The sequence below is a fragment of the Pantherophis guttatus genome, chromosome 2 (assembly GCF_059756535.1).
Source record: "Pantherophis guttatus breed Tessera chromosome 2, ASM5975653v1, whole genome shotgun sequence".
NCBI lineage: Eukaryota > Metazoa > Chordata > Lepidosauria > Squamata > Colubridae > Pantherophis > Pantherophis guttatus.
The window spans coordinates 110385109-110410164 of NC_142064.1; the positions used below are offsets into that span (position 1 = coordinate 110385109).

General features: G+C 42.2%; 1 protein-coding gene across 18 annotated transcripts in view; it reads right to left on the minus strand.

Moving 5' to 3' along the window:
* DNM2 (dynamin 2) overlaps positions 1-25056 on the minus strand; it is a 218497-nt gene that overhangs the window by 131622 nt on the left and 61819 nt on the right. For all 18 annotated transcript variants that reach the window (XM_034437866.3, XM_034437865.3, XM_034437863.3 and 15 more), the window contains exons 2-7: positions 15840-15913; positions 15450-15599; positions 12786-12989; positions 9936-10034; positions 7322-7482; positions 6484-6626 (exon numbers count right to left, since the gene is read on the minus strand). In XM_034437866.3, the coding sequence (XP_034293757.1) occupies positions 6484-6626; positions 7322-7482; positions 9936-10034; positions 12786-12989; positions 15450-15599; positions 15840-15913 (831 nt within the window). The remainder of the gene's footprint in view (positions 1-6483; positions 6627-7321; positions 7483-9935; positions 10035-12785; positions 12990-15449; positions 15600-15839; positions 15914-25056) is intronic.

The following is a 25056-nucleotide window of genomic DNA, read 5'->3' on the forward strand; positions in this document are numbered from 1 at the left end:
CCTGGATCAAATATCCATGTTTGTTTCTTAATATCATCTTGGATCAGTGGTGGTGCAGTGGCTGGAATGCAGAATTGCATGCTAATTCGACCGACTACCAGCAGTTCTTTTCTCACTGGCTCAAGGTTGACTCAGCCTTCCATCCTTCCGAGGTCGGTAGATTGTTGCGGGCAATATGCTGACTCTGTAAACCACTTAGAGTGGGCTGTGAAGCACTATGAGGCTGTATATAAAGCTAAATGCTTATTGCTATTGGGGGCTCCTCCCACAAAATGCTTGTGGAACAGTAGGAGAATTTTTCTCTGCTGTAGACTATCTGTTGATTTTGCTGTCAAAGTTGTTTATTTGGCAGCACTGTTCCCTGGATCTGAATGGAAGCCACTTAAGAATGATCCTAGCTGACTTTTGGAAACCATAGACCTACCTGGGAAGAGGAATCTTGAAGATTGCAGGACCTTGTGGGAGCAGCCAGAAAGTCACCAGTCATCTATCCATCTTTCCCTCTAGGCAGATTATGTCAGCTTCTATGATGCTTGATTGCTTGCTATCGGCTGCCATAGTAACGGAAGGGGGGAGATTTAAGTATTTGGGAGGGGGGAACTGAGCTGGTGGAGATGTCTTGTGAAAGGGAGGAATATCTTCTTCGGCACAGCTGAAGGGAGTGCTGATAGCCAGTCAAGGTCAACCGTTCTGGCATACCAGATAGACGGCACCATCTGAAGATGCCCTCACATGACATCTACAAGAGTTGGAGATTGGACATTCAGCTGGGGTCCCTGTGGGGAGGGATTTGGGAATGCTTTCAATATGTAATTTTCGTGCCTATTGCCTCAGTTTTTGCTTTCTTTTCATTGCGTTCAGTTCATGCTCAGTAAAAGTACCTTTCTCTACAAACATGGAGTTGGGGTTTTTCTTTCTTGAGTTTTGAATGGAGGCACATCTGACATTAAGCAAGAATTGCTTTAACAGCCACCATTCCAGAGAAAACTCTACTGTGGGGGCTGAGCAAAGAATATCTAACCAAGGCAGTGACCAATGGGAGTTGCTGGGTCCACTCCTCCCCAGTCCCACAGCAGCTTGGAAGCCTCGGAGTGGATGTCTGAATTACAGCTTGAAGAAAAGCCAGTCAGAGCCAAGTGGTTGCTGGATGTGGGAAGGATGGAAGCTCCGGAGATCCCCCCTGGGGTGACAGCTAACAGACACTGGCATGGAGAGGCTGCCTGGCAGGAAAAGGATAAAGACTACCTCCTGCTGACCCAGGCTCTGCATCTCTTGAAAGAAGCTTTTGAAAATTGGAAAGCCCGTGAAAGGTATGCATTGCCTGCGCGGTGGGAGACTGAACACCCGGGGGGGGAAGCAGAGGCCTCTGCATGCCTAGAAGAGATTTCTAGAGCTCGGCCAGAGAGAGCACAGTCTGCTGGAGCTCAAGCAGCGGCTGCAGCCCAGCCCCCCCCCCCCATGGGGGGGGCGGGTAGTTCCCCAGCAGCGTCGAATTCCAAAGGTTCCTCAGCTTGCAGTAAAATACGGAGGAGATCCCAAGGCTTTGGGATTCTTCCTAACCCAAGTGTGGAATCACATGGAAGAGTATGGAAAGGATTTCACTTCGGAAGCAGTTCGCGTGAGGTGTGTCACCATGGCAGCCGACTGGTTAGTGGACCTTCACAATGAGGATTCTCCCCTGATGAGGAATTATGACCAGTTTATGACGGCCCTCCAAGTGCACTTTGAGGAGCCCTTAGCTGAGTGAAAGGCTAGAATCAGGATGAAGTCTATAAATCAGGGGCGGAGATCGGTGGCCGAATACACCCAGGAGTTTTGCAAGCTGGTATGCCACATGAGGGGGTGGTCCCAGGAGGGCCTGATGGAATGTTTTATAAGGATGGCCTGAACGAGGATGTCTACAAGGATTGCTGCTCCCGAGGGGCCCCTAGAGACCTGCAATGCTGGTATGTGCCGGCAGCCAATGTGAAAATTGACCTGGCCAGAGATCACTACTGTGGGGGCTGCGCCTGGAATAAGCCTTCCCTCTCTTCCCAGAAAGAGGGCCCCAGAGTTGCCAAAGGGGGGGGCAGCCCCCAGCCTAAGTCCACAGCCTGCTTCAGATGTGGGAAAGAGGGGCACCGGGCTGCTGATTGTTTCTCCAAACTCAGCTCCAAGCCAACCCTTACTGGAGGGAAGAAAGCCGACAAGCCGTGAGCAAAGAACCGCGAGACAGCCCTGAAGGGGGTGGAAGTCGTTGAGTTCACTCCCCCAGGCCTGGGGGAGTTAGGAGCTCCGACCACTGCAGGAGACAGTGAAACCGAAACCAACGATGACCCCCTGGTAAGTCAGCATGGGGGCCCCATGACCATCCCAGTAGAATTAAGGGTACCCTCATCCGGTGCCCAGGGCAAGATGCCAGCCCTCTTAGATTCTAGATGTACTAGGTGTGCCATTAGCCCAGAGGTGGTGGAAAAAATGGGACTGAGACTAAAAGTGCCCATTGCATTCTGCCAGTTGGATGGGTCAATAGCTGGGGGGAGGCAGCCCACTTTGTCATCAAACTAGTTGAGATGTGGATGGGGGACCACCGAGAGAATTTGAGTTTTATAGTAGCTCCTGGTATGGAAAGACCCCTTTTGCTTGGACTGCCCTGGCTCTGAAAATGGAACCTGCAAGTGAATTGGAGGAAGGGCTGGTTACGCATCCGCTCCATCCAGCAGGGAAAAGAAGGGGGAAAACCTTTCTGCATGGCCAAAGCCATGAAGGAGTTGGCAGTGGTGGCGAGTAAACCCATTGCTGGAGAGAAAAAAATCCCTAAGGAATATTGGGACCTCAGGGAGGCTTTCAACGAGAGGGCCTCAGATGTGCTCCCACCCCATTGCCCCACAGACTGCAGCATAGAGATCCTCCCAGTGGTGAAGCTCCCTAAGCCAAAGATCTACTCCATGACCCCTAGTGAGCTAGAGGAGCTGCAGAACTTTATTGTTAAAAACTTAAAATGGGGCTTCATCCAACCAGCTTGAGTGGCTGCCTCGGTGTTGTTTCGGTAGAAAAAGGATGACTCTCTTCACCTATGTATGGACTACAAAAATCTTAATGCCATTTGCATAGAGAATGTTTATCCACTGCCCCTTATGAAAGACATGTTAGCTCACCTGGCCAAGGGAAAGATTTTCAAGCTGGACTTGAGAGAGGCTTACTACAGAGTTTGAAGGGGACAAATGGAAAACTGCCTTCAATTGAGCCCTGGGATGTTTCCAGTTTAGGGGGCTCCCCTTCAGACTACAGGGCCCTCTGGCCGTGTTCATGCAATTGATTAATGAGATACTACATGAGCATCTTTACAAGGGGTCTACCTAGATGACCTTCTTATCTACACGGAGACCATGGATGTACACGTGAAACTAGTGTGGTCAGTCCTGAAAAAACTCAGAGTGGCCGAGCTGTATGCTAAATTGTCAAAGTGCGAGTTCCATCAGAGTAAGATTGACTATTTGGATTACCGAACAGGGGATAGTTACTCAAATGAGGGCATGGGGGCAGTGCTACTCCAAGCCAATGCTGATGGAACTTTACAACCCTGCGCCTACACCTCCCGGAAATTATCTGAGACCGAAAGGAGATGGGCAATTTGGAAGGAGGCTTTTGCCGTCTGCTGGGCCCTGTTAACTTGGAGGTACTTCCTTGAAGGGGCGAAACATCCTTTTGAGGTGTGGACAGACTATAAAAACTTAGAAGCCCTAAAAACGCCTTGGAAGTTGTTATCCAAACAAGTCCGTTGGGCACAACATTTTAATTGCTTTAATTTCTTTCTGTGCTACCTCTCTGGGGAAAGAACTTTATGGCAGATGCTCTCTCGAGATTGCCTCAATACAATAGCTCATGGCCGGAAGTAATCCGCCTGGTTATCCCTTTGAAGCAGCTGGCTACCCCTGTCGTCACTAGAGCCCAGGCGAAAGGAGACCTGAACCTATCCACTGATTTACACAAGCAGTTAAAGGAAGTGCTAAAAACTGATGAGTGGTTCATATCCCAGTCCAATGAGTGCACTCTTCGTGATAGTCTCGCATGGATGGGGGCCAAGTTGTACGTTCCTGCCAGCCTGAGCAGGGCAGTGTTACAACAATCCCATGATGCAAAAGTAGCTGGACATTTTATTTATTTATTTATTTGTTTGTTTGTTTGTTTGTTTGTTTAACTTGTATGCCACATTTCTCCGAAGACTCAAGGTGGCTTACAATGCCGCCTTGTAAGCCTACAATTTTGGGTTCATAAAGACATTACATTTAGTTAAATGACAATTCTGATGACCCTCACTAAAGAAGGACATAGAGGCATATGTTGCTAGCTGCCCCGTATGTGCTTCGGCAAAGAGGCCACCTGGGAATCCGCCTGAGTTACTCCAGAATGTTGCCAGACCTGGAGCTCTTTGAAAGGAGATCCATGGACTTTATTGTTGAGTTACCCCAAAGTAGTGGAAATACAGTCATTTGGGTGATTACGGACTTGTTCTCCAAACAGGTGCACTTTGTACCATATCCCAAGATTCCCTCAGCAAAAATGTTGGCTAAACTGTTCATTCAACATGTGTATAGGTTACATGGTGTTCCGGAATGAATAATTTCGGACAGGGGGGTTCAGTTCACCTCCCACTTCTGGAGGGAGTTCCAAAGGACTACCAAATGTGGGATAGGGTTTTCCTCTCCACCAAGTTCTTGGGCTTTAACTACACTTTTTGAAGTTTCTGTTTTGCTTTGCTTTTTATATCTAAAAGTTAACTGGCTGGTTGAATGCTGATTTATTTTAACACCCTGCTGGGGGGGGGGTGTCTTTTCCCTTAGATCTATTTGGCTGATTTGAATAAGTCTTGCTTCTCCATAAGGAAGTCACAGCATGTTTCTGTGTAGTGAAACTGCTGACATTTGATTTACATTTATATTGGACTTTCACTACAGAAATTTTGCATTTTATTAACTTGTAAAAAGTTTGGAGATTATTTTTCTATTTTTTTTCATCTTGGATCAAAATATTCAAAAATACCCTCCCTGTTTCTCTGTTTATTTTCTCACTTTTAAGAATATTACTTTAATGTTTTTTGTTCCCTGTCTCTGAAGAGATCTCTTATGTTTCATTGCTAAATTACATGAGAGCAACAATGTATCAGATTACAGACATGGAAAGATGGCTGGCATTTGAAAAAAAACCCATTTGATAATATACAAACCCAAGTTGAAAACTTTTTTTAAAAGTTTGACAAAATAATAATGGTTGCAAAAATATTCAGATGTAAGTAACTATAGATAAACCAGATTCACAAAAGGAATTTGATTTGAAAGTGGCACTGAAAGAAATGTGTACCTTACAAACTTAGAACTGCCTGAGTGGATTGCACATGCTTTCCCCAAGTTCAGGCCTACATTCCTTTACCAACAGTAGAAAACTGACTGAGTAGATAAATGATAAATTGGTTTCCCCTAGGAAGATTAAAGGAGATTGGGGAACTGAATTATTTAACTGGAAAACAATTTCATCTGGACGGTTTTGGGAAGATAAATCAACTTTGGAGAATGTATTTATTATATTTAACTAGACAACAATTGATAAGAGAAGGCCCAGTACTCTTCAATGTCTAATTCATAAATAATTTAGATGAGGGGATAGAAAGGGAACTGATCAAATTTGCAGACAACACTCCAAGATAGCTCAAGGCCCAGAAATATCCTGGCAGACTTGAACACTGGGCCCTATCCAACAAAATTAAATTCAACGGTAAGAAAAGTAAGGTTTTACACCTAGGCAATTAAAAACAATACAGACTAAGTAGTTCTGGCTCAAGAGCAGTAACTGTGAAAGGGATCTAGGAGTCCTAATAAACAACTACTTAAACATGAGCCAGCAATATGCTGCAGCCACGAAAAAAAGCCAACTCAGTCCTTAACTGTATTAACAAAGAATCAATATCGTATGAAGTGTTATACCACTTTATAATGTCCTGGCAAGACCACACTTGAAATATTGCATCCAGTTTGGTTGCCACGATATAAAAAAGACTCTAGTGCAGAGAGTGCAGAGTGGAACAACAATGATTAGGGGACTTGGGTACATCTAGTCTAAGGAAAAAGAAGAACTAGCGGTCACATGATAATAGTCTTCCAATATCTAGTGGGCTGCCACAAAGAAGAGGGGATCAATCTATTTTCCAAAGCACTTGAAGGCAGGGCAAGAAGCAACGAATGGAAACTAATCAAGGAGATCCAACCTAGAAATAAGGAGAAATTTCCTGACAGTTAGAACAATCAATCAGTGGAATGGCTTTGCTTCAGAAGTTGTGGGTGCTCCATCACTGGAGTTTTTTAAGAAGAGACTGAACAGCCAATTGTCTGAAATAGTACAGATTCTCCTGCTTAAGCAGGGGTTGGACTAGAAGACCTCCAGGGCTTCCTATTCTGTTATTCTGTATTCTGTAAATGAGAACCAGAGTTTAGTATAGAGTTGACCTACTGCAGCAAAGCTTTGGTTTTCCGCGTAGGATCATCAGGACGAAAATTCTTATATTCCTCCACCTCCTTTTCAAGTGACAGCAGCTGACTCTGCAGTTTGCTACGCAGGGATGGCAAGGTGTCCCGGATATGGTTTGTCAATTGCTGAAGAGAAGATATGAAGCACCAATAAGTTTATATTAATATTATTATAGTTTCTTACTACTAAAATAAGCCATCCTCTCTTTGAGGCCAGTGTGGCTGAGTCATGCACTATTTCCTTAAGTACTTGTCAGTCTATTTTGCTCTCAAAGAAGAGTACTGATCTGATAGACAACCTGTCCTAAAAGTTGGGAAAAGATAATAATCAGAAGGTATTTCTAGTAATCAAAAATCTTTATACTCCATTCTCTCCCCAAGAAAGCTCTACTTTGTTCTCATTATTGTAAATTAAGAAAGACCAGAATCCTTCTGTCTTATGTAATGTCACCTGCAGATCTATGGCTTCAACAAGGTTTGTTCACATTCAGTAGAAATGCATTCATATTTATTCATTATTAATACTCCTGGAGAATTGTTTATGCCTGGTATAGAGACCTGAGCTAACTACAATATAAACCAAGATATCCTTGTTTCTTTGCAATATCTAAATTAGCTCTAAACTGAAGCATAGCTAATTGATTTATGGATATTAAGAGAGAGGGAAAAAAACCACAACTGGGTTTAAAATAAGAGAGACATCTTCTCCAATAATATACACCATTAGAAAGGGTAAAAGAAACTGTTAATGATGTTCAGCTGTTGGTAAAAATTAAGAATGAGCCAAGAAAAATGAATAAACTGCTTTAGGAACAGCTTACCTGGTTCAGGACCTTCTGCAAATGGGGAGTTCCCATGCGATCAGCCATGTGTCTATAAGCAGGATGAGAAAGGAAGAACTTGCGCTCAGCTGCCAATGCTGCTCTGATATCCTTTTTACCATCAATATCCTTCTGGCTCCGGTTCACAACTCCAATGTAGCCTACAAGGGACAACTCCATATGTTAAGTTCTGTTTTAAAATGTGTAGGCCTAAGAAGAAATTTTGAGTAGGGTAAAATGAGACAGTGCAACAACTTCACAAAGTCAGGTAAACATAAGATTATACTCTTATACTGACAACAGAGGGAATATACTTCTATCACTGAAATCCAGAAATCATTTTTTAAAACTCTGAATATACTGTTATTTTTTTCTTTGCATGAAACACTCTGGATCCAGAATAGGATCTTACCCTGAGCAATCTGCTCATCAATAATGTCATCATACCACTGATCTCAAAAGATCATCTTTAATATAGGAAAAAGGAATCCAGAATTATATAGAAAACTAGAATACAGTATCTGACTATAAGACCACAAGAATGTGCTTATTTTGCATTTTATTCTAGATGCAGAAAAATGATTCTCAATTGGATTAAATGGATAATCATAATCTTAGTTTGTGAAATGAATAATCACCTAATCCTCTACTAATTATCTACTGCCAGATAAAGCTTGTCAAATTAATGGCTATCCAAAGGAATAGTATGAAATCATAACCATGACGACCAAACCGATTTACCAATTTTTGCTGAAATGCCCAAGACTAATCTGACCTGCATATTTCTTTTATATATCAACTATTAATATGATCTATATTAAAGCCCTTTCTGCTGAACCATTTCTTGGTTTCTAAATAACTATTCTAAATAGGTGTATGTAGCTTCCAGAGGAGGTTACAAGCAACCTATAGTATCAGATGCTTCCTATTCCTAAGGCCAAAACATGTCCAGGGTAAGAAGATGCTGCCTCTCTGTATTAGTTTTTCAAATTTAGAGGGCCAGAAATCACCTAGATGACAAAAAGGTAGAATCATTATTTTATCTGGAAAGAAAAAGGTTCTTAATTTAAGATTATCTCACTTTAGAAAAGATAGAAGTAATACTTTTTTCTGTTATGTTATTCTATTTTCATCTAATGTAGTCTTGATCCTAATGTTGGTTGGTGACTCACTATTACAAAGAACTGAAGCATATGTATGTTAACCAAATGTATGAAATGTGCCAGGAGCAAGCACATGATAGAACAACTTTTAAGACCTGTCAATTATACCTTCCTGATAACAATTTAGAGACAAATGATGCTCCAAAGAACAGCTACAACTCTATCATCAAAGACTTAAAAGCATCTCAGAAGGAAGCTTGAATCTTATCTCTCCTTCCAATCATGAAAGAGGGTTAGAAGGGGGGGGGGAGGGACAATACTGCAAATGTTGATATTTTATTGAAAGATTTGACGTTACGGTTTAAATTATTTAAGATGGTGGATAGCATTCATTTCAGAATTAGTAAAATGTATTTAATTAAGCATAGGCTTGACACAAATTGAATTGGGGGGGTGGGGCAGTTAGAAATGAAAATCCCTGAGGAACTCAATCAAGAAGGGATCATAAGCTAGATTCTCCCCACCCACAATCAACACTGACTGGAACTGGCCTTAGAGGAAGAGAATCAATGCAGAACTATGCCTCCCACTCCTATTCCCCAGTCCAGAAAGATGTCTTGATCAACAATATTGAAAGATGCCAAGAGATCAAGGAGAGCATGGATGAATGCACCACTCCCACCCCACTCCCACCTGAGCTTAGCCACAAATGCAATCAATACTGTTTCAGTCCCATAATTCAGGCCTGCAAACCAACTGAAAGTAGTCCAGCTATTCCACTTCTTTCAATAACCATCTTCTCAACAACCTTCCCTAAAGAGAGATTAGAGACAAGAATAAAGGATGCATTCAGCAGCATTTGAAAGTCAGGTCTCTGAGGTTCTGACGACTTGGCATTGGGGAAGAGACCATTGGCTGGAATGCAGAACCAGTTTAAGGCACTGAGCATTCCCAGAGTATAGCCCAGTGATGGCGAACCTTTTAGACACCGAGTGCCCAAAATGCGTGCGTGTGTATGCCCAAACTGAAAGGTGCATGTGTGCAAATGCACACATACGCAGACATGTGCACAGACATGTGTAAATGTGCGCATGCGCAGACATGCGCACAAACGTGTGCATGCGCAGCAGAGACCCAAAGACCAGCTGCCTGACAGGAGGCAGGGCATCCCAACACCGGTAGCACAGCAAGAGGTAAGATCTTTTTCTTTCGTGAGTTTCTGTTTCGTCGTTTGCAGGGAAACAGAAGCTCACGAAAGAAATGCCATGGAGATCTGACCTGGGGAGACGGCGCGTGTGCTAGCAGAGAGGGCCCTGGGTGCCACACCACACATATGCCTTAGGTTCGCCATCATGGGTATAGCCCATTCCCTATCTTCTGCCATATCTTCTTCAGCCCATAATTAGCCCAGAGTCTTCCTTCCTTGTTTTGCCTATGAATTTAACCAAAAACCCAAGACATGATTCACTGAAAGAAATACTGATCAACTATAATTCTGAATGGTTTTCTACCTCTCCGCAGAGGCAACAATTTATTCTCCAAGATATCTCTGGCATCAGTGCCTTCATCCATCAGGTCTAACTTGGTTATTACGCCAATTGTTCTTAGGCCTGAGAAAGAAAAAAGAATTATAATCAAATTGTCAACCATTTAGCAAGTTCTAAAATAATTTTCTCAGGATAATTTTTCTTTGCAAAATAATAACAATAGCAGTTAGACTTATATACCACTTCATTGTGCTTTACAGCCCCTCTATAAGTGGTTTACAGAGTCAGCATATTGATTTAATATTTGTACCTGTTTTTATATTTTCTCTAGTTTTGTTTCCTGCCCAGAGTCCCCTGGAGTTGGCCAGCCAATAAATTTAAATAAATAATAATACTAGAAGATTTCTTTTAAGACACTGAGATCTAATCAACAACTATTGCAACTATAAAACAGCAGTTTGGTGCATTCTACCTGGAAAAATCATCATAATTTGCTATTTGGGAATTTCACACAAGTCTGTTGTTATGTCCACGCTTGAGCAGAAGCTTTTCCTTCTGCCATGCAAGTGCGGGACATATTTTTAAGTTATTGTTTAAAGGCTGACAGTTTTCCTTTAAAAGGGGCTGCCAGCAGAAAGTGCATGTTGGTTTATACTGAGTCCTTATCTTAAATAAACAATGCTCTTGGAAGTATGGCTCCTCGTCTATGTTCCTACACACAACATTCCATGTATATATATATGCAGTGGTGGGATTCTGCCGATTCTAGGGGGTTTGGTCAAACCCTTTGTTAAATTGCTGGCTCACCCCGCCCCTTGCCCCGCCCCTCCGCACCACTATTTATTGCCAATAAATAGTGGTGGGCGAGGGGCGGGCGAGCCAGCAATTTAACGAACGGTTCGGTGGTTTTTTATAATTTTATTGGCCCGCGGAGCTTCAGCATAGGCTAATTAGCCCCTTGATTCTATCGGCCTCCCGACTCTCAGCTGATTTGCTCTCAGCTGTTTTGCTCAGGGCTCTGCTGCTTGCTTGCAAAGAGTGCAGATTTTTTTTCCCCTATCTATGCTGAAAAACGAAACTGAAAGTAAAAGCCTGCTTTACTGTTGCTGCAACTTGGAAAATTAGGCAGGCAGATTTCTTTTCTTTTTCCTCACCAAAAAAGGTAGGTGCAAACTACCTTTAGTGGAAAGGTAGTTTTCCCTAAAGAGGTAGTTCCTCTTTAGGGAAAAAGAAGAGAGTTCAAGATTTTAAAACACAAAAGAAAAAAAGCTCTATTTAAATAGGGAATTGTAATAAATGAGATACTATTAATTGTATATTGTGTTGAAAGCAGAAATGGTTAAATTGTGATTTGGAGGAATATATGGGGGAAATTATTTGGTTTATTATTATTGGTAAATATAATTAATTGATTTGTAAGAAATTGGATTGCATGGAAATAATTGGAATATTCATGTTCATATTGATTAATATACAAAAAAGATAGTTATATAACTAATTGATTTATATTAAAATGTTGAATTTATATTAAACAACTGTAATATTACATAATTAACCAATGTGAGGATGGATATAAAAATAGATGACAATGAGAAGGGGTATAATATAGAATAGAAGGGAAAAATTGAATTTGATTAAGATTAGAAATGAGGATGAAGGGTAATATTGTTTTTTTTTAAAAAATAGATAAGGAATAAATATGGCAAAAAGGAAATATAGAAATTGTAAATTTAATTGAAATGACTAAACACTGTTTAAATTTGTGAACTGGCCAAATACTCTGTTCAAAGAAAATACATTGTATGTTTGTATGTGTGTTTTAATTACTGCTATTTATTCATATTTATTCTCTTTTATTCTTTAAAGTTTAACAATTCATTCTTTATCTTAATATCTTAATATTTGTTTGGGGTTGCCTTTCTTCCATTTCATCTTTTTTACTGTACAGCAATCTTTCTCCTCAAACCTACCACCTCTCTCTTTTCTTTCCTTCTTACTTTCTCTTCCCCCCACTCTTCTTCTCCTCCTCTCTTCCTCCCTCTCTTACCCTCACTCTTACTCTAATTTCCCTTCCCTTCCTCCCTTCTCTTCCTTCCCTGTCTCTCCTTCTTTCTTCCATCTCTCTTCTCCTTCCTTCATCCCTCTCTATTGCTGTATTCTTTTGTGCATTATGGATTACTCAGAGGGCTGAAAAAGTTATTTTTGACCGGTCCTCGCACTTTTGACCAGTCCTCGCACTTACGACTGTACTCACATTTTATGTTTTGCGCCCTATCTTGTCACTGTGGTGAAGACAAGTAGTGGTGAAATGACTGACACAGTTGTTAAGAATGCCGCAACGGGCATAAATGTGAGGAAGGTCATAAGTGTGAGGACCGGTCAAAAATTTGAGGATCAGTCAGAAATGACTTTTTTAGCCCTCTGAATAGTCCCTATGTGCATATGGACTAGTCAGAAGGCTGAAAAAGTTATTTTTGACCGGTCCTCGCACTTTTGACCAGTCCTTGAACTTACGACTGTCCTCACATTTTATGTTTTACGCCCTATCTTGTCACCATGGTGAAGAGAAGTAGTGGTGAAATGACTGACACAGTTGTTAAGAATGCCGCAATGGGCATAAATGTGAGTATGGTCATAAGTGCGAGGACCAGTCAGAAATGACTTTTTTCAGCCCTCTGAGTAGTCCCTATGCACATAGCCACGCCCACCCGGTCACATGACCAGCTAGCCACGCCCACACAGTCACATGACCACCAAGCCACACACCCCCAACTAAGCCACGCCCACAGAACCGGTTGTTAAAAATATTGAATCCCACCACTGTATACATGTATATATCTACTACATCCAAGCAAATATAAAAACATAATTTACCTTGTGGGTCAACTTCTTTAGCCAGTTTGAGCGCGTCAGAGTTGGCCAAATCCATATTGGCTGGAGTCACAGCAAGAATCAAGCTGCTCTCTCTGCTAATAAACTGTAAAATCATATCTTTGATCTGGTATTCTATATCCTGGGGTTGGTCACCCACTGGCACTTTAGTTATACCCGGAAGATCAATCAGAGTCAGATTCAGCACTGAAAAGAAAATCAGCAAAGACTAAGAACTTCATCTGAAAAATGTTGTTTTGTCTTAAATCAGCTTTGGACCTTAAGAGGTTTTTCCAAAACCTTTCCACATAGAAGGGTGGGGTGGGGTGTCTATTAAAGCCAAGAGCAAGCTCATTTAAATGAGAGGGAAATTAAAAAATAAAAATAAATTAAAGTCATCTTTAGAACTGACTTAAATACTCTCAGCTTTTAATTATTATACTCATAGGTTATGACATTATTTCCAAAGAATTACAAAAGAATTCCATCTTGAGAGTGGATATATTATTCCCTTCAGTATTTTCCTGAAGGTAACTATATACTTTTGCTGCTAGTAACATTGTAAAATGCTCTTCCTTATTAAAATGAGGAAAAACAGACTCAGGCTCAACCCATCCAAGACTGAGTGGCTGTGGTTTCCGGCGTCCCGATATAGTCAGTTGGTGCCATCACTGACTATTGGGGGCAAGTCGTTGGCCCCCACGGAGAGGGCTCGCAACTTGGGTGTCCTCCTGGATTCATGTCTGTCTTTAGAAGAGCATTTGACGGCTGTGGCTGGGAGGACTTTCTATCGGGTTCGCCTGATTCGCCAGTTGCGTCCCTTTCTGGATCGGGACTCCTTACGCACGGTCACTCATGCCCTTGTCACAACCTGCCTGGACTACTGTAATGCTCTCTACATGGGGCTCCCCTTGAGGAGCACCCGGAGGCTCCAACTGGTCCAGAATGCGGCCGCGCGGGTGGTTATGGGAGTGACATGGCGTTCCTATGTAACACCTCTCTTGCGCGAGCTGCACTGGCTCCCGGTGGTCTTCCGGATGCGCTTCAAGGTCTTGGTTACCACCTTTAGAGTGCTCCATGGCTTAGGACCTGGGTACTTACGAGACCGCCTTCTGCCACCAGTAGCCTCTCACCGGCCAGTACGCTCCCATAGAGAGGGGCTTCTCAGGGTGCCATCGGTCAAACAATGTGGACTGGCGGCCCCCAGGGAGAGAGCCTTCTCTGTGGAGGCACCTGCCATTTGGAACGAGCTCCCCCCGGAGATACGGAGGATCCCGGACTTACGCACTTTCCACCAAGCCCTCAAGACCTTTTTATTTCAACAGGCTGGCCTGGCCTAACTTCCTTTTCATTGTTAATTTTAAATTTGTTTTAAAATAATAGGGGTGTTTTAATTTGTTTGGGCCAAATATTTAATGTGTTTTTATATTGTTTTTTAAATTTTGTATTATGTGTGTTTGATTTTTTGTCTATTCACCGCCCTGAGTCCTTTGGGAGTAGGGCGGTATATAAATCCAAAAATAAAATAAATAAAAATAAATAAAAATAAAAATTATATCATAATTCCCCTTATTCAATTGTTTTAATTGGCACATCAAAAAATCCCCATTCACACTTTCAAAATGCTTGAGACGGCCAACTATAAACTTAAAAATGAAGCATTTTGTGAAATTCAATGCACAAAACATTTCATATTGAAATATTTTGTACATTCCTACCCTCAAATGTATGTATGTGTGTGTGCGCGTGTATGTATGTGTATGTGTGTATATATATGTGTGTGTGTGTGTTTGTGTACACGCGCGCAAGTATGGGCAAGTGCGTCTGTGTGTCAGTGTACATACAGCATACACGGAGATAAATGAATATCCCTGTCAGGCAGCTAATTAGATCAAAGAAGAGATTTTCAAAATCCTCTTTTCCTTACAAAGATAATGAGATTGAAAGATATTTTCAATGTTTGGGGTCTGATTTATCTCTTGACTTTGTTGTAGTGGAGCTTTCTTCATTCTTTCAATATCATCTCTTCAATAAATAGGACAATTGTTACTATTGTCCTCAGCTTACAACCAGTCGCTTAACGACTATTCAAAGTTATGAGGGACTTCATTATGATGAAAAAAAGTTACTTAAGACCTCTCCTCTAAATTATGACTCTTGCACCAGCTTCTGTGGTCATGTGATCATATTTCAGGCACTTGGCAACTGGCTTACATTTACAACTGGTTGCAGCATCTTGCAGTCACATGATTGCATTTTGCAACATTTTTTGCCTTTTAAAAAAAGCAAAAAATACCTAATGGATAAGCTGGGTTTAACTTATGATGTGATTCCATTAACAACTATATGATTTGCTTAACAATCACAATTATTTTCTTGACAATCATTTTATAACATTTTATGTTATAATAACATATAACATTTTATAACGATCGTTATAAAAATGATCATAAATTTGAACCCAGTCATGTGGAGACTTGACTTATGATTGCAACAACTTAGACCCAAAACTCCAGGCTGTGGTTGTAAATCTAGGACTACCTGTATCTATTTTCCAGAAAGGATAGGAATGCATAGATTTTCTGAATAATATTTTCCAAATCTCCATCTTTCCTAGATATTAAGAAGATATAATATTCAATTTTTACAAAAACCCATAACACTTGCCATGTGGTGAATATACCCTCAGGTTAATAGGGATAGGAGAAATGCCTCTGTTTGTTCCTGTCACCCTATCAGTCTCAGCTTCAATCTCCTGTCGGACTTCATCAAAATCTGTAAACTTCTTAGATTTGCAGTGCAAAAATTCTGCATATTCTGAAAGAGAAGAGATATCTCATGTGATGCTCAAATACAAATCTAAGGGAAATCTTTGAGTACTCACGTAAGAATTATAATCTATTATCATAATTTAACCATACCAAATACTTCATCATGCTTATTAATTTTTAAGGCATGATTGAATATATAAAGTACTCTAAGTCCAAGAAGAAACCATACATGAATATAACATTATTCACAAAAGAATTTTTAAGCATAAATGAAGGGACCACACACCTGTTTTAGAAAAAATAAGCTGAAGAATGAGAGGTCTTCGGGTAACAATTCCAGACCCACGGGGCAGGAAATCTCTGCAAAATATATTGACAATATATTACTATGAGAGCTTAAAACAAATACTATGAACAAGAAATTTTACTAAGAAATTATTTTTAAATGTATGTCATCAGATATGACACACTGCAATTGTCCAGAAAGCATTCCATTCCCCAAATCTTAGTGTACATAGACTGATGGCTCATTAATGACAAAATTTTTACATTTTGCAAGATCATAGAAAAATGCTGGTCAGTGTTCGTAAGAAAGATAATATACTGAGTACTTCGAAGAAATAAAATAGGGAAACAAGGCAGTGGTGAAATTCAATTTTTTTTACTAGCGGTTCTGTGGGCATGGCTTGGTGGGCATGGTGTGGCTTGGTGGGCATGGCTTGGTGGGTGTGGCAGGGGAAGGATATTGCAAAATCTCCATTTCCACCCCACTCCAAGGGAAGGATACTGCAAAATCCCCATTCTGACCCCACTCCAGGGGAAGGATACTGCAAAATCCCCATTCCCTCCTCACTCCTGGGGGAAGGATATTGCAAAATCTCCATTCCCACCCTAATCTGGACCAGCCAGAGATGGTATTTGCCAGTTCTCCAAACTACTCAAAATTTCCACTACCGGTTCTCCAGAACCTGTCAGAATCTGCTGGATTTCACCCCTGAAACAAGGGAAACTGCTTTTATTTATTAACAGTTTTTTTAACAGTACTTTTTTTAATTCAGGAAGTTGTACAATATTACTGTTTCTCTAACTATAGAAACAGAATGGAAGCTTAGATAAAATAATCTTTATTGTCATTTTTTTTTCTGTGGGACTCTGGCACACATTAAAAATGAAATTCTGTTGCCTGCTCTCAAAAGTGTACATATACATAACACACATATAGTTATGCTATATACATGCATATGTATATATCTTCACCCTAACATATAAATCAGTGGTGGGTTGCTATCGGTTCGCACCAGTTCGGGAAAACCGGTAGTAAAAAATTTTAGTTGCTCGGAGAACTGGTAGCAATGGCTACCAGGGGCCACGCCCCCGAACTGGTCGCACGGCTGCCACTTCCTCGCCCCAGCTGCCATGTTCTTCACGCATGCGCATCCCATTGCCTTGCAAGTCAAATGGGATATGTGCATATGTGAAGAACATGGCGGCGATGGCAGCAGCTTGCCTTCAGAGCAAGCGGCTGGTAAAGAAGCCTTTTCAGAGACTTCTTTCCCAGCCACTTTCCAGCAGTGGCGGCTGGCTGGGGGCCAGCAAAAACTCCGATTAGCTTGCTTTCCCGACTCCAGACCAGCCGCAGTGGAAGGTAAGCAGCCAAACAAAGAAGTGGTGGTGGGGGAGGAAGGCAGGCAAGTGGACCTGGCCACCGGACCGCGGGGAAGGGCGCATGGAAGGCAGCCAAGCATGTCAGGGCCACCCGGCCATAGGGAAGGGAGTTAGCAGCTCCCCTCCCTTCCCTGCAGCCTGGCATGCTTGCCTGCCTTCCAAGCGGCCTTCCCACGCCTTTGCCTTCCAAGGTCGGGTCACACATGCAGCCCGTGATGAGAGACATGCTGCTTTCGGCCCAGCCTGGCCCGGCCTAGCCAGTGGGTGGGTGGGCGGCCCTTCGGGGAGACGGACCCGTTGCGCTGGGACTGAGAGGGATGGCGGCAGCGACAGTTTTGCGGGAGGGCAAGCAGATTTCCCAGTGCTGCTGCACATGTGCACCGCATGTAAAGGGAAGCAGACACCGGAAAAGCTGTGCAGGAAAACTTCCTGGGCGTTCCAGGACACCCTGCAGCCACTGCCGCTGCCTGCCGTGGCAAAAGCCACGCAGGAAAACTTCCTGGGTGTTCCAGGATGCCCCACAGCCACCACCACTGCCGCTGCCTGCGCAGCAAAAGCCGCGCAGGAAAAGTTCCCGGGCATTCCCGGATGCCCTGCTGCTGAATCCTGATGCCAAAGGAAAGCGTTTTCGGGCAGCAGACCCGCAATCTCCTTCCCAATTCCAAACATGGGGTGTGCAGAGGCAAAAAAATTGCATCGTGTTTTAGGTAGCAGATCTGGCCAGGAGGAAAGAGAAGGTGAGTCTGCTGAGAAGGAGGATGAGGGCGCGCGGCTCTGCAATGTGCAATGGGAAGAAAAGCACTTTCAGGCAGCAGTGCTGCAATCTCCTCCCCGAATCCAAAATGGTTCCCAGTTCCCCACTGCACATTGCAGGGGAACTGGCCGCCTGCCACCTGAAACGCGGCTCTGAGAATTGCATTGGGGAATCTGGGCAGCGGTGGCTGGAAAGGAAGGATGTTTCACTTTAGGAGCTCCCGTTCAGCTCGCTCAGCTCCTGGGCACAGAGAGGGCTTAGGCGGCAGCTCCTCACATCGCTGGGGAGTGAAGTCATTGTGACCATTATCTGCCCTAAGATGCCTGCTGGGTGGCCAGAGGGGTGACCAGCCGCAAACTGTGGGGTCCGCCTTGTTCCCCAAAGCTGCCGGGCAGATTCTCCCCCCCACCCAGACCATCCCGAAGAGGGTTGTTCCTCAGACTGTGCCCCGTCCCAGATCCCCTCCTGGAACTGCCCGAAAATGTCCAACGGGTCGGGTCCGGCGGGGCTACATTCAGAGTATAAGACGCATCCAGATTTTCACACCCTTTTTGGGGGTAAAAAGGTGCGTCTTATACTCCGAAAAATACGGTATTTAAATCTTCTTAGTTGATTTGCTGTTGTTCAATTGTTCAGTAAAGACTTGTAAATATCCACTAAGTATACATTAAACGCAAAGTTTAGAGAAGTATAGATCTTTATGTCTTCTCTTGATTATAGCTCTTAGCTCCTCCCAGGTCTCTTTTGCTCCATTTATATAGATAATGTATAATAGTCTCTTAAGTCTGTTTTCCCCCTCCTCTTTTATTCCACCTCAATCTCCTTCGAATCTTCTATTCAAAAGTTCAAATAGAACAGAAAGTTCTTTCCTTTTTTTTTCTGGCTCGAGCACTCGTCCAATCAAACTTCTCTTACTGTTAATTCATGGCAATGTCCGTCCTCGCTTCTTCTTCTCCTTTCCTTTCCTGTCGCTCTACTATGCCAAGTTTCTCTCCTTCTTTGCTTTCTCTTTCCCTTTAATTCTCAGTTCACACCAGATATCCACCGTCTTGCCGAAACATCACAATCTTCCTCCTTGTCGCCGCCTTAAAGGTTAGATGTATTGTGCTGACTCATTTCCCCTCTGCCAAATCGCTGCTCGCTCTCTCCACTGGAATTCTTTTAACCAGAAAAGGCAGGCTTCACTCTTCAAATCGATCATTAATCTTGCGGTTTTCACATAAAATGACACCGTCTGCTGTAAAAATCTTCTCTCTGTACTCACTGGCTCATCGCAGCCTCAGGTCTGCCATAGAAAGCTGTCAGACACCTTCACGCTGGTTTGACAGGGGTGTCCATTCATGCAACAAGTGATCGCCCTTCACTTGGCCACACTCTAGACTTCCCCTCTAGTCCACAATGCCCTCCAGGCTTTTTGTGCCCCGAAGGGTCCCCAAAACATGAAAAATTCGAGGTTAGAGAACAGAGACCGTTCTCTTCCCACTGCACCGCTGAGATACCGCCACCGGAAGTTTAAAAACATATATATTCCCCCTTAATCTTATTTTTACCTCTATTCTAGCTCTCAATAAAGCCAATCTTATATTAAACAGCATTCCCTTTCTAAACATCATCTCTTGTCCGCTTTAGTATTTCAATTCTTATTCGTTTTTTGATTTGCCTCCCAAACTCCTCCCTTGGGTCTTTGTCTCTGTCTACATCTTTCCTATTTAACCCAAATGTTTCTTCCATCTCTACTATCTTTTGCTGCCGTACCTCCGAAGGATCTGCCCAAGCCCCTATCTTCTCTTCAAAAATATATTTCTTTTTATCCAATCCCATTTTTGATCTCTTAATATATATTGTCCCTTATTTGATTCATAAGTCTTTATTGTCTCCTCCTTCTTCTCTTGTTTTATTTGTTGATTTATCTGTTCTGTCTTTTCCTCTGGTCTTTCTATTATCTCCTCTATTTCCTGTGTTTTATGATCTTTATTCATTGTCTCTTGTTGAACATTTTCTGATTTCCCTACAATGTCATGCATTAAGTCTTTTATCTTCCTGTAGTTCTTTATCAACATATCATAAGTACTTTGGAGCATCAACACCATTTCTTTTTGAAATCCACTCATCTCCCCCTGATGCAACATCTCGTCTTATTTTGATAGGTCCAAATATTGCTCAGTAGCCTGTCACCGCCCCAAAGTCTCAATTGTCTATGACCTCAGAAAGCCATCTTAGAAACCATTTGCTCAATCCTAGCGTTGCTCCTCAGGGGAATGCAATAGTTATAGTTCTTTGTGTCCCACAGTTAGTCAATTAGTTCCATTTAGGTAATCCAGCAAGATTTCCAAATGTCTCCTTAAGTCCACTCTGTAAATTCAATCATAGATCTTGGCATTTAAAAGTCACTTTCTTTAGATGTCTTCCATAATCTGAATGTTAATCTTCCAATAACCATGAAGTAGACAGATATAAAACAGTAGATAGCACAGCAGTCCTCCACAGGGTGGATTTGATTTAAATCGAGTTGATTTAAATCACAATTTAAATCATGATTTAAATCACTAGTAAAAAGGCTTGATTTAAATCAACTCGATTTAAATCATAATTTTTAAAGAGCAACTGTTATCTCTGCTATTCCTTTGACCCACTGTTGACTCACCGATAGTCCCAGTGTTGCAGAATATATAGCCTCATGCTACATAACTAAGCTCCATTTCATGCTGAATAAACTAAATTATTTATGTATCTTAAATAGAAAACTATTTTACGATAGATTTTTACCCCAAAAGTTTTTTATTAAAATAAATTTGATAAAAATCAAAAAAATCCGATTTAAATTTTAAAAAAAATCTGATTTTTTTGATTTTTTTTAAAAAAATCATTGATTTTTATCCACCCTGGTTCTCCAGGTGTTATTTATTTCCACTTTTTTTTCCCTTTGTCTTATCAGTACTTCCTAAGGTTGTAGGAGTTTGGTATATATTCCATTCACAAGTAGATGGTGCCTTCATCTTAAATTTCAACGTTGCACAAAATCTGACAAATATTTCAGGTTTTTTGCAAATAATCAATATTCAGACAAATAATTCCAGCATTTTAAAATGCCTTACCAAAATATTGCCAATAAAATTTGAAAATCCAATCTTTCTATATTTTAAAGATTTTTGCGCTCTCCCTCTAATTCCTTTTCTTTCGGGTCTATAATTTTTCTCTCTGTAATTATTCACCACTTTAACAAGCATTTAACAAAAGAGTCTCTTTTCCAGGTTTTATTTTCTTTGGGGTTAGGTTCTAAGCTAAAAAAAAGAATCACCTCACCAAGTTCCAATCACTGTTCATCTACACCACTCCAGCACATTCTTTGTTTCTTTGGCTGCCACAGCTTCACAGCAGCCATAATGGCTGTCTCCAGTGGTGGGATCCTGCCAGTTTAAAAACCGTGTTAAACTGGTGCTGTGTGCTTCGTGCACGTGCTGCACATATGTGGAGAGTTTTACAAAAACTTACCTTCCACATTATTGCTGGGGAGTAACACAGATGAGGCGTGGCAATCCGCTCTGCCGTGTGAATCAGCTGAGAAGATATAGGTCATTAAAGCACACGGGTGGGCAGGCCCACCTAATCATCAGAGCGAACTGGTTCGCTCCCAGCTGATCGTCAGAGGTACTGGTTTGCCTGAACCGGTCCGAACCGGTAGAATCCAACCCGTCTGCTTCTCCTTTTCGTCGTTGGATGGGAGGGAATCCCTAGGTCCTGCTGGAGAACAGCCGCTCTCCGTGACCTGCAGGGTGCCCCTCCTTTCTTCGTCACCCCTACAGGGTGATTTTATCCCCTTGGGGTTCATGTTCATATAATGATATTGATGTATATCCAAAAATAATAAAAAATAAAAAATAGTAGTAACTGTGAGAGGGATCTTGGAGTCCTAGTCGACAATCATTTAAATATGAGCCAGCAGTGTGCTGCAGCTGCCAAAAAAGTCAACACAGTTCTAGGCTGCATAAACAGAGGGATAGAATCAAGATCATGTGAAATGTTAATACCACTTTATAATGCTTTGGTAAGGTCACACTTGGAATACTGCATCCAGTTTTGGTCGCCACCTTGTAAAAAACATGTTGAGACTCTAGAAAGAGTGCTGTGAAGACCAATCAAGATGATTAGGGGACTGGAGGCTAAAACATATAAAGAACAGTTGCTGGAATTTGATCTGTCTAGTTTAATGAAGAGAAAGATTAGGGGTAACATTGCAGTGTTCCAATATCTCAGGTGCTGCCACAAAGAAGAGGGAGTCAAGCTATTCTCCAAAGCACCTGAGGGCAGGACAAGAAGCAATGGGTGGAAACTAATCAAGGAGAGAAGCAACCTAGAACTAAGGAGAAATTTCCTGACAGTTAGAAAAATTAATCAGTGGAACAACTTGCCTCCAGAAGTTGTAAATGCTCCAACACTGGAAGTTTTTAAAAAGAGATTGGATAACCATTTGTCTGAAATGCTATAGGGCAGGGGTGTCAAACTCAAGGCCCGTGGGCTGGATCTGGCCCACAGAGCTGCCCTGGAAGCAGGGAAGGACTGGCCCGCGGTGCCTCAGCCTACTGGGTGCCAATTTACAACCTGCTGGCAGCCAGCGGGGTTGAAACACGGCCAGCTTTAGATCCGCAGGTTTGCCCTGGAGCACGCAAGGGGCCACACCCCAGCCCTGCCCCCTGGGTGCACGCACAGGGGGCGGCGCTGAAGTCGCAGGGCAGCTCCACAGGTCGGATCTAAGGCTAGGCACAGGAAACAACACCGTCCATGTCCCAGGTTCACTTGCTCGTATACACCAGCCTTATTGTTTGAGGGCAGGAATGAGACTTGGCCCACAAGGCCACCCCAGAGACAGTGATGGCCACCCCTGCTGGACGCTCCACAGAGAGAGCACAGGAGACAGTAAGTGTGTGGGGGCTAACGGTATCTGGCGGCAGCCCGGCAGCTGAGGGGCTCCACAACATGCACAGTACAGGTGGGTCTGAGATGCTGTGACTGCCAGGCTGGCCCTAAGCAGCAGGCAGAGGCACAGGGGAGGAGACACATTATCTGGCCAGTTGGAAGTGCTGGGTGGCCACCCACCTGCATGCTCCATCCCACAGTATGTCTTTGCTTGCCCATGGCCACCGCGGCTTGGATGGGGGAGGTGACGCTGCAGGATTGCGTGCCTCCCCCATGCCTCTACCTTCGCCTGCTACCAATGCTGCTTCCACAAGGTGAGGGGAGGCAGGTGGCAGGGCGGGCTGGAGTCATCCAACTTCATCTTCTAAATGTGCTGCACATGCGGGATGAGTCCCAAACTTGACCTCTTGAGAATTGTGAATTTACTTGATCCTCGTTTGTTACATTGGGAGGGTTATACTCAAACCATCATCATAAAAAAAGCTGATGTCAGATTTATGTTCCGAACGTACAGTTATTTGCATTGTCCAGCATTTTGGGGACCTTTTTATTGTTAAATGACAGGAAAGAGGAGGGTTGTTGAAAGCAAGCTAAATAAGGAAGTGTGGAGTATCTTTTTTTTTTTTTAACTGTGATGGAGAAATATAAGGATACAAAGTTGTGATTTTATTTTACTATTTTTAAGTAATTTGTAGGTTGGTCTGCTTTGCTGTGGGTGGCTAAAACTTTCCAATTTTTATGAATTATGATTGGTTAGCAATTCCTAAATGACTTATAAAAATCTACTTTTTGACCACAAGAGGGAGTTAAGATGGAGTACAGATTTGAGCAAGTTATCAGAGATGTGTTTGAAAAATTCTTAAATAAAACCCTTCAATTTATAGATCTAAGAATGTTATAAAAACTACTCAAATTACTTCAGAGATGCAATTATATGTAGAAAGTTACCAAACCACTGCGGCAATTTCAAGAGTAGCTGAAAATGCAAAAGATCCTATTGCAATTTTAAAATACAAATCTGACACCAATCTTTATTATGATGATGATTTAAATATAAACCCCCCAGCACAATTAAAAGAAGAGTTCAAAGAAAATCTGCAACTTTCAAGGACAAGTTTGGGATTTTTTCTTCATGGATACTAACAAAGTTGAGAATTCCTTGAGAAAAAGAGAGGTCTATAATTACTTGATAGACATTCCAGAGAAGAAAAATATTTTATTCTACAAAGATAAGCTGGAAGGAGTGACTTAAACTTAAAAACCATCCTAACTCCAATTAACTCATTAACATTCTCAAATATGTAATTTGAGAGTGGGTTTGAAATGTATTTTTGTATTTATGATGTTTAAGTAATTCCTAAAGCTTGTAATATTTTACAAGCTTTATGAATTACTTAAACATTATAAATTGTTTATAATGTTATAATTGAAATATCATTTTGTAAAATATTATTTGAAAATATGTAAAGAGGAAAAAAAGATGCATTAGAATTTATTGATTTCCCAAATATTTTTAAAGTCAAGTTTAGAATTTTAAAATGGATGTTTAAAAAAGGGTTTTTTTTTCCTTTAAGGTTAAAGAATCTGAAAGAGAACGAACATTGTCTTACCTGAATGTTCCTTTTCGGAGCACTGCGACTGCAGTCCATAGCTGGGTTCCTTCATCATCACTTCATTTTTGACTGGGTGATTATTTCAAATTAGTGTCTCTCTTCGTCCTGTGGCCACGCCTCTCACTCCCATAATGCATCAGTCTTTGAACGAAGGCGCAACCACCTAGTATTAATCCAAGGAAAGGTAACAGTAGAGAAAAAAACAATAACAAGTCCAGGCCCGGCTCAGACACCAATAGTCAAATTGAAGAAAAACAGGGGAGGGGATGGACTGCAGTCGCAGTGCTCCGAAAAGGAACATTCAGGTAAGACAATGTTCGTTTTCCAGAGCACTGCTCCTGCAGTCCATAGCTGGGATATACCCAAGCTCAGAAAAACAAGGGCGGGAGACTAAAGGCCCCGGAGTCCTGCGCCACAAGAACACTTTGCAGGACTCGATGGCCAAAAGAAGCCTCAGCGGAGGCAAAAGAATCCACCCTGTAGTGTCTGATAAAAGGCGTCACCGAGGACCAAGTGGCGGCCCGGCAGATGTCCGAAACAGATGCCTGTGTGGCCCA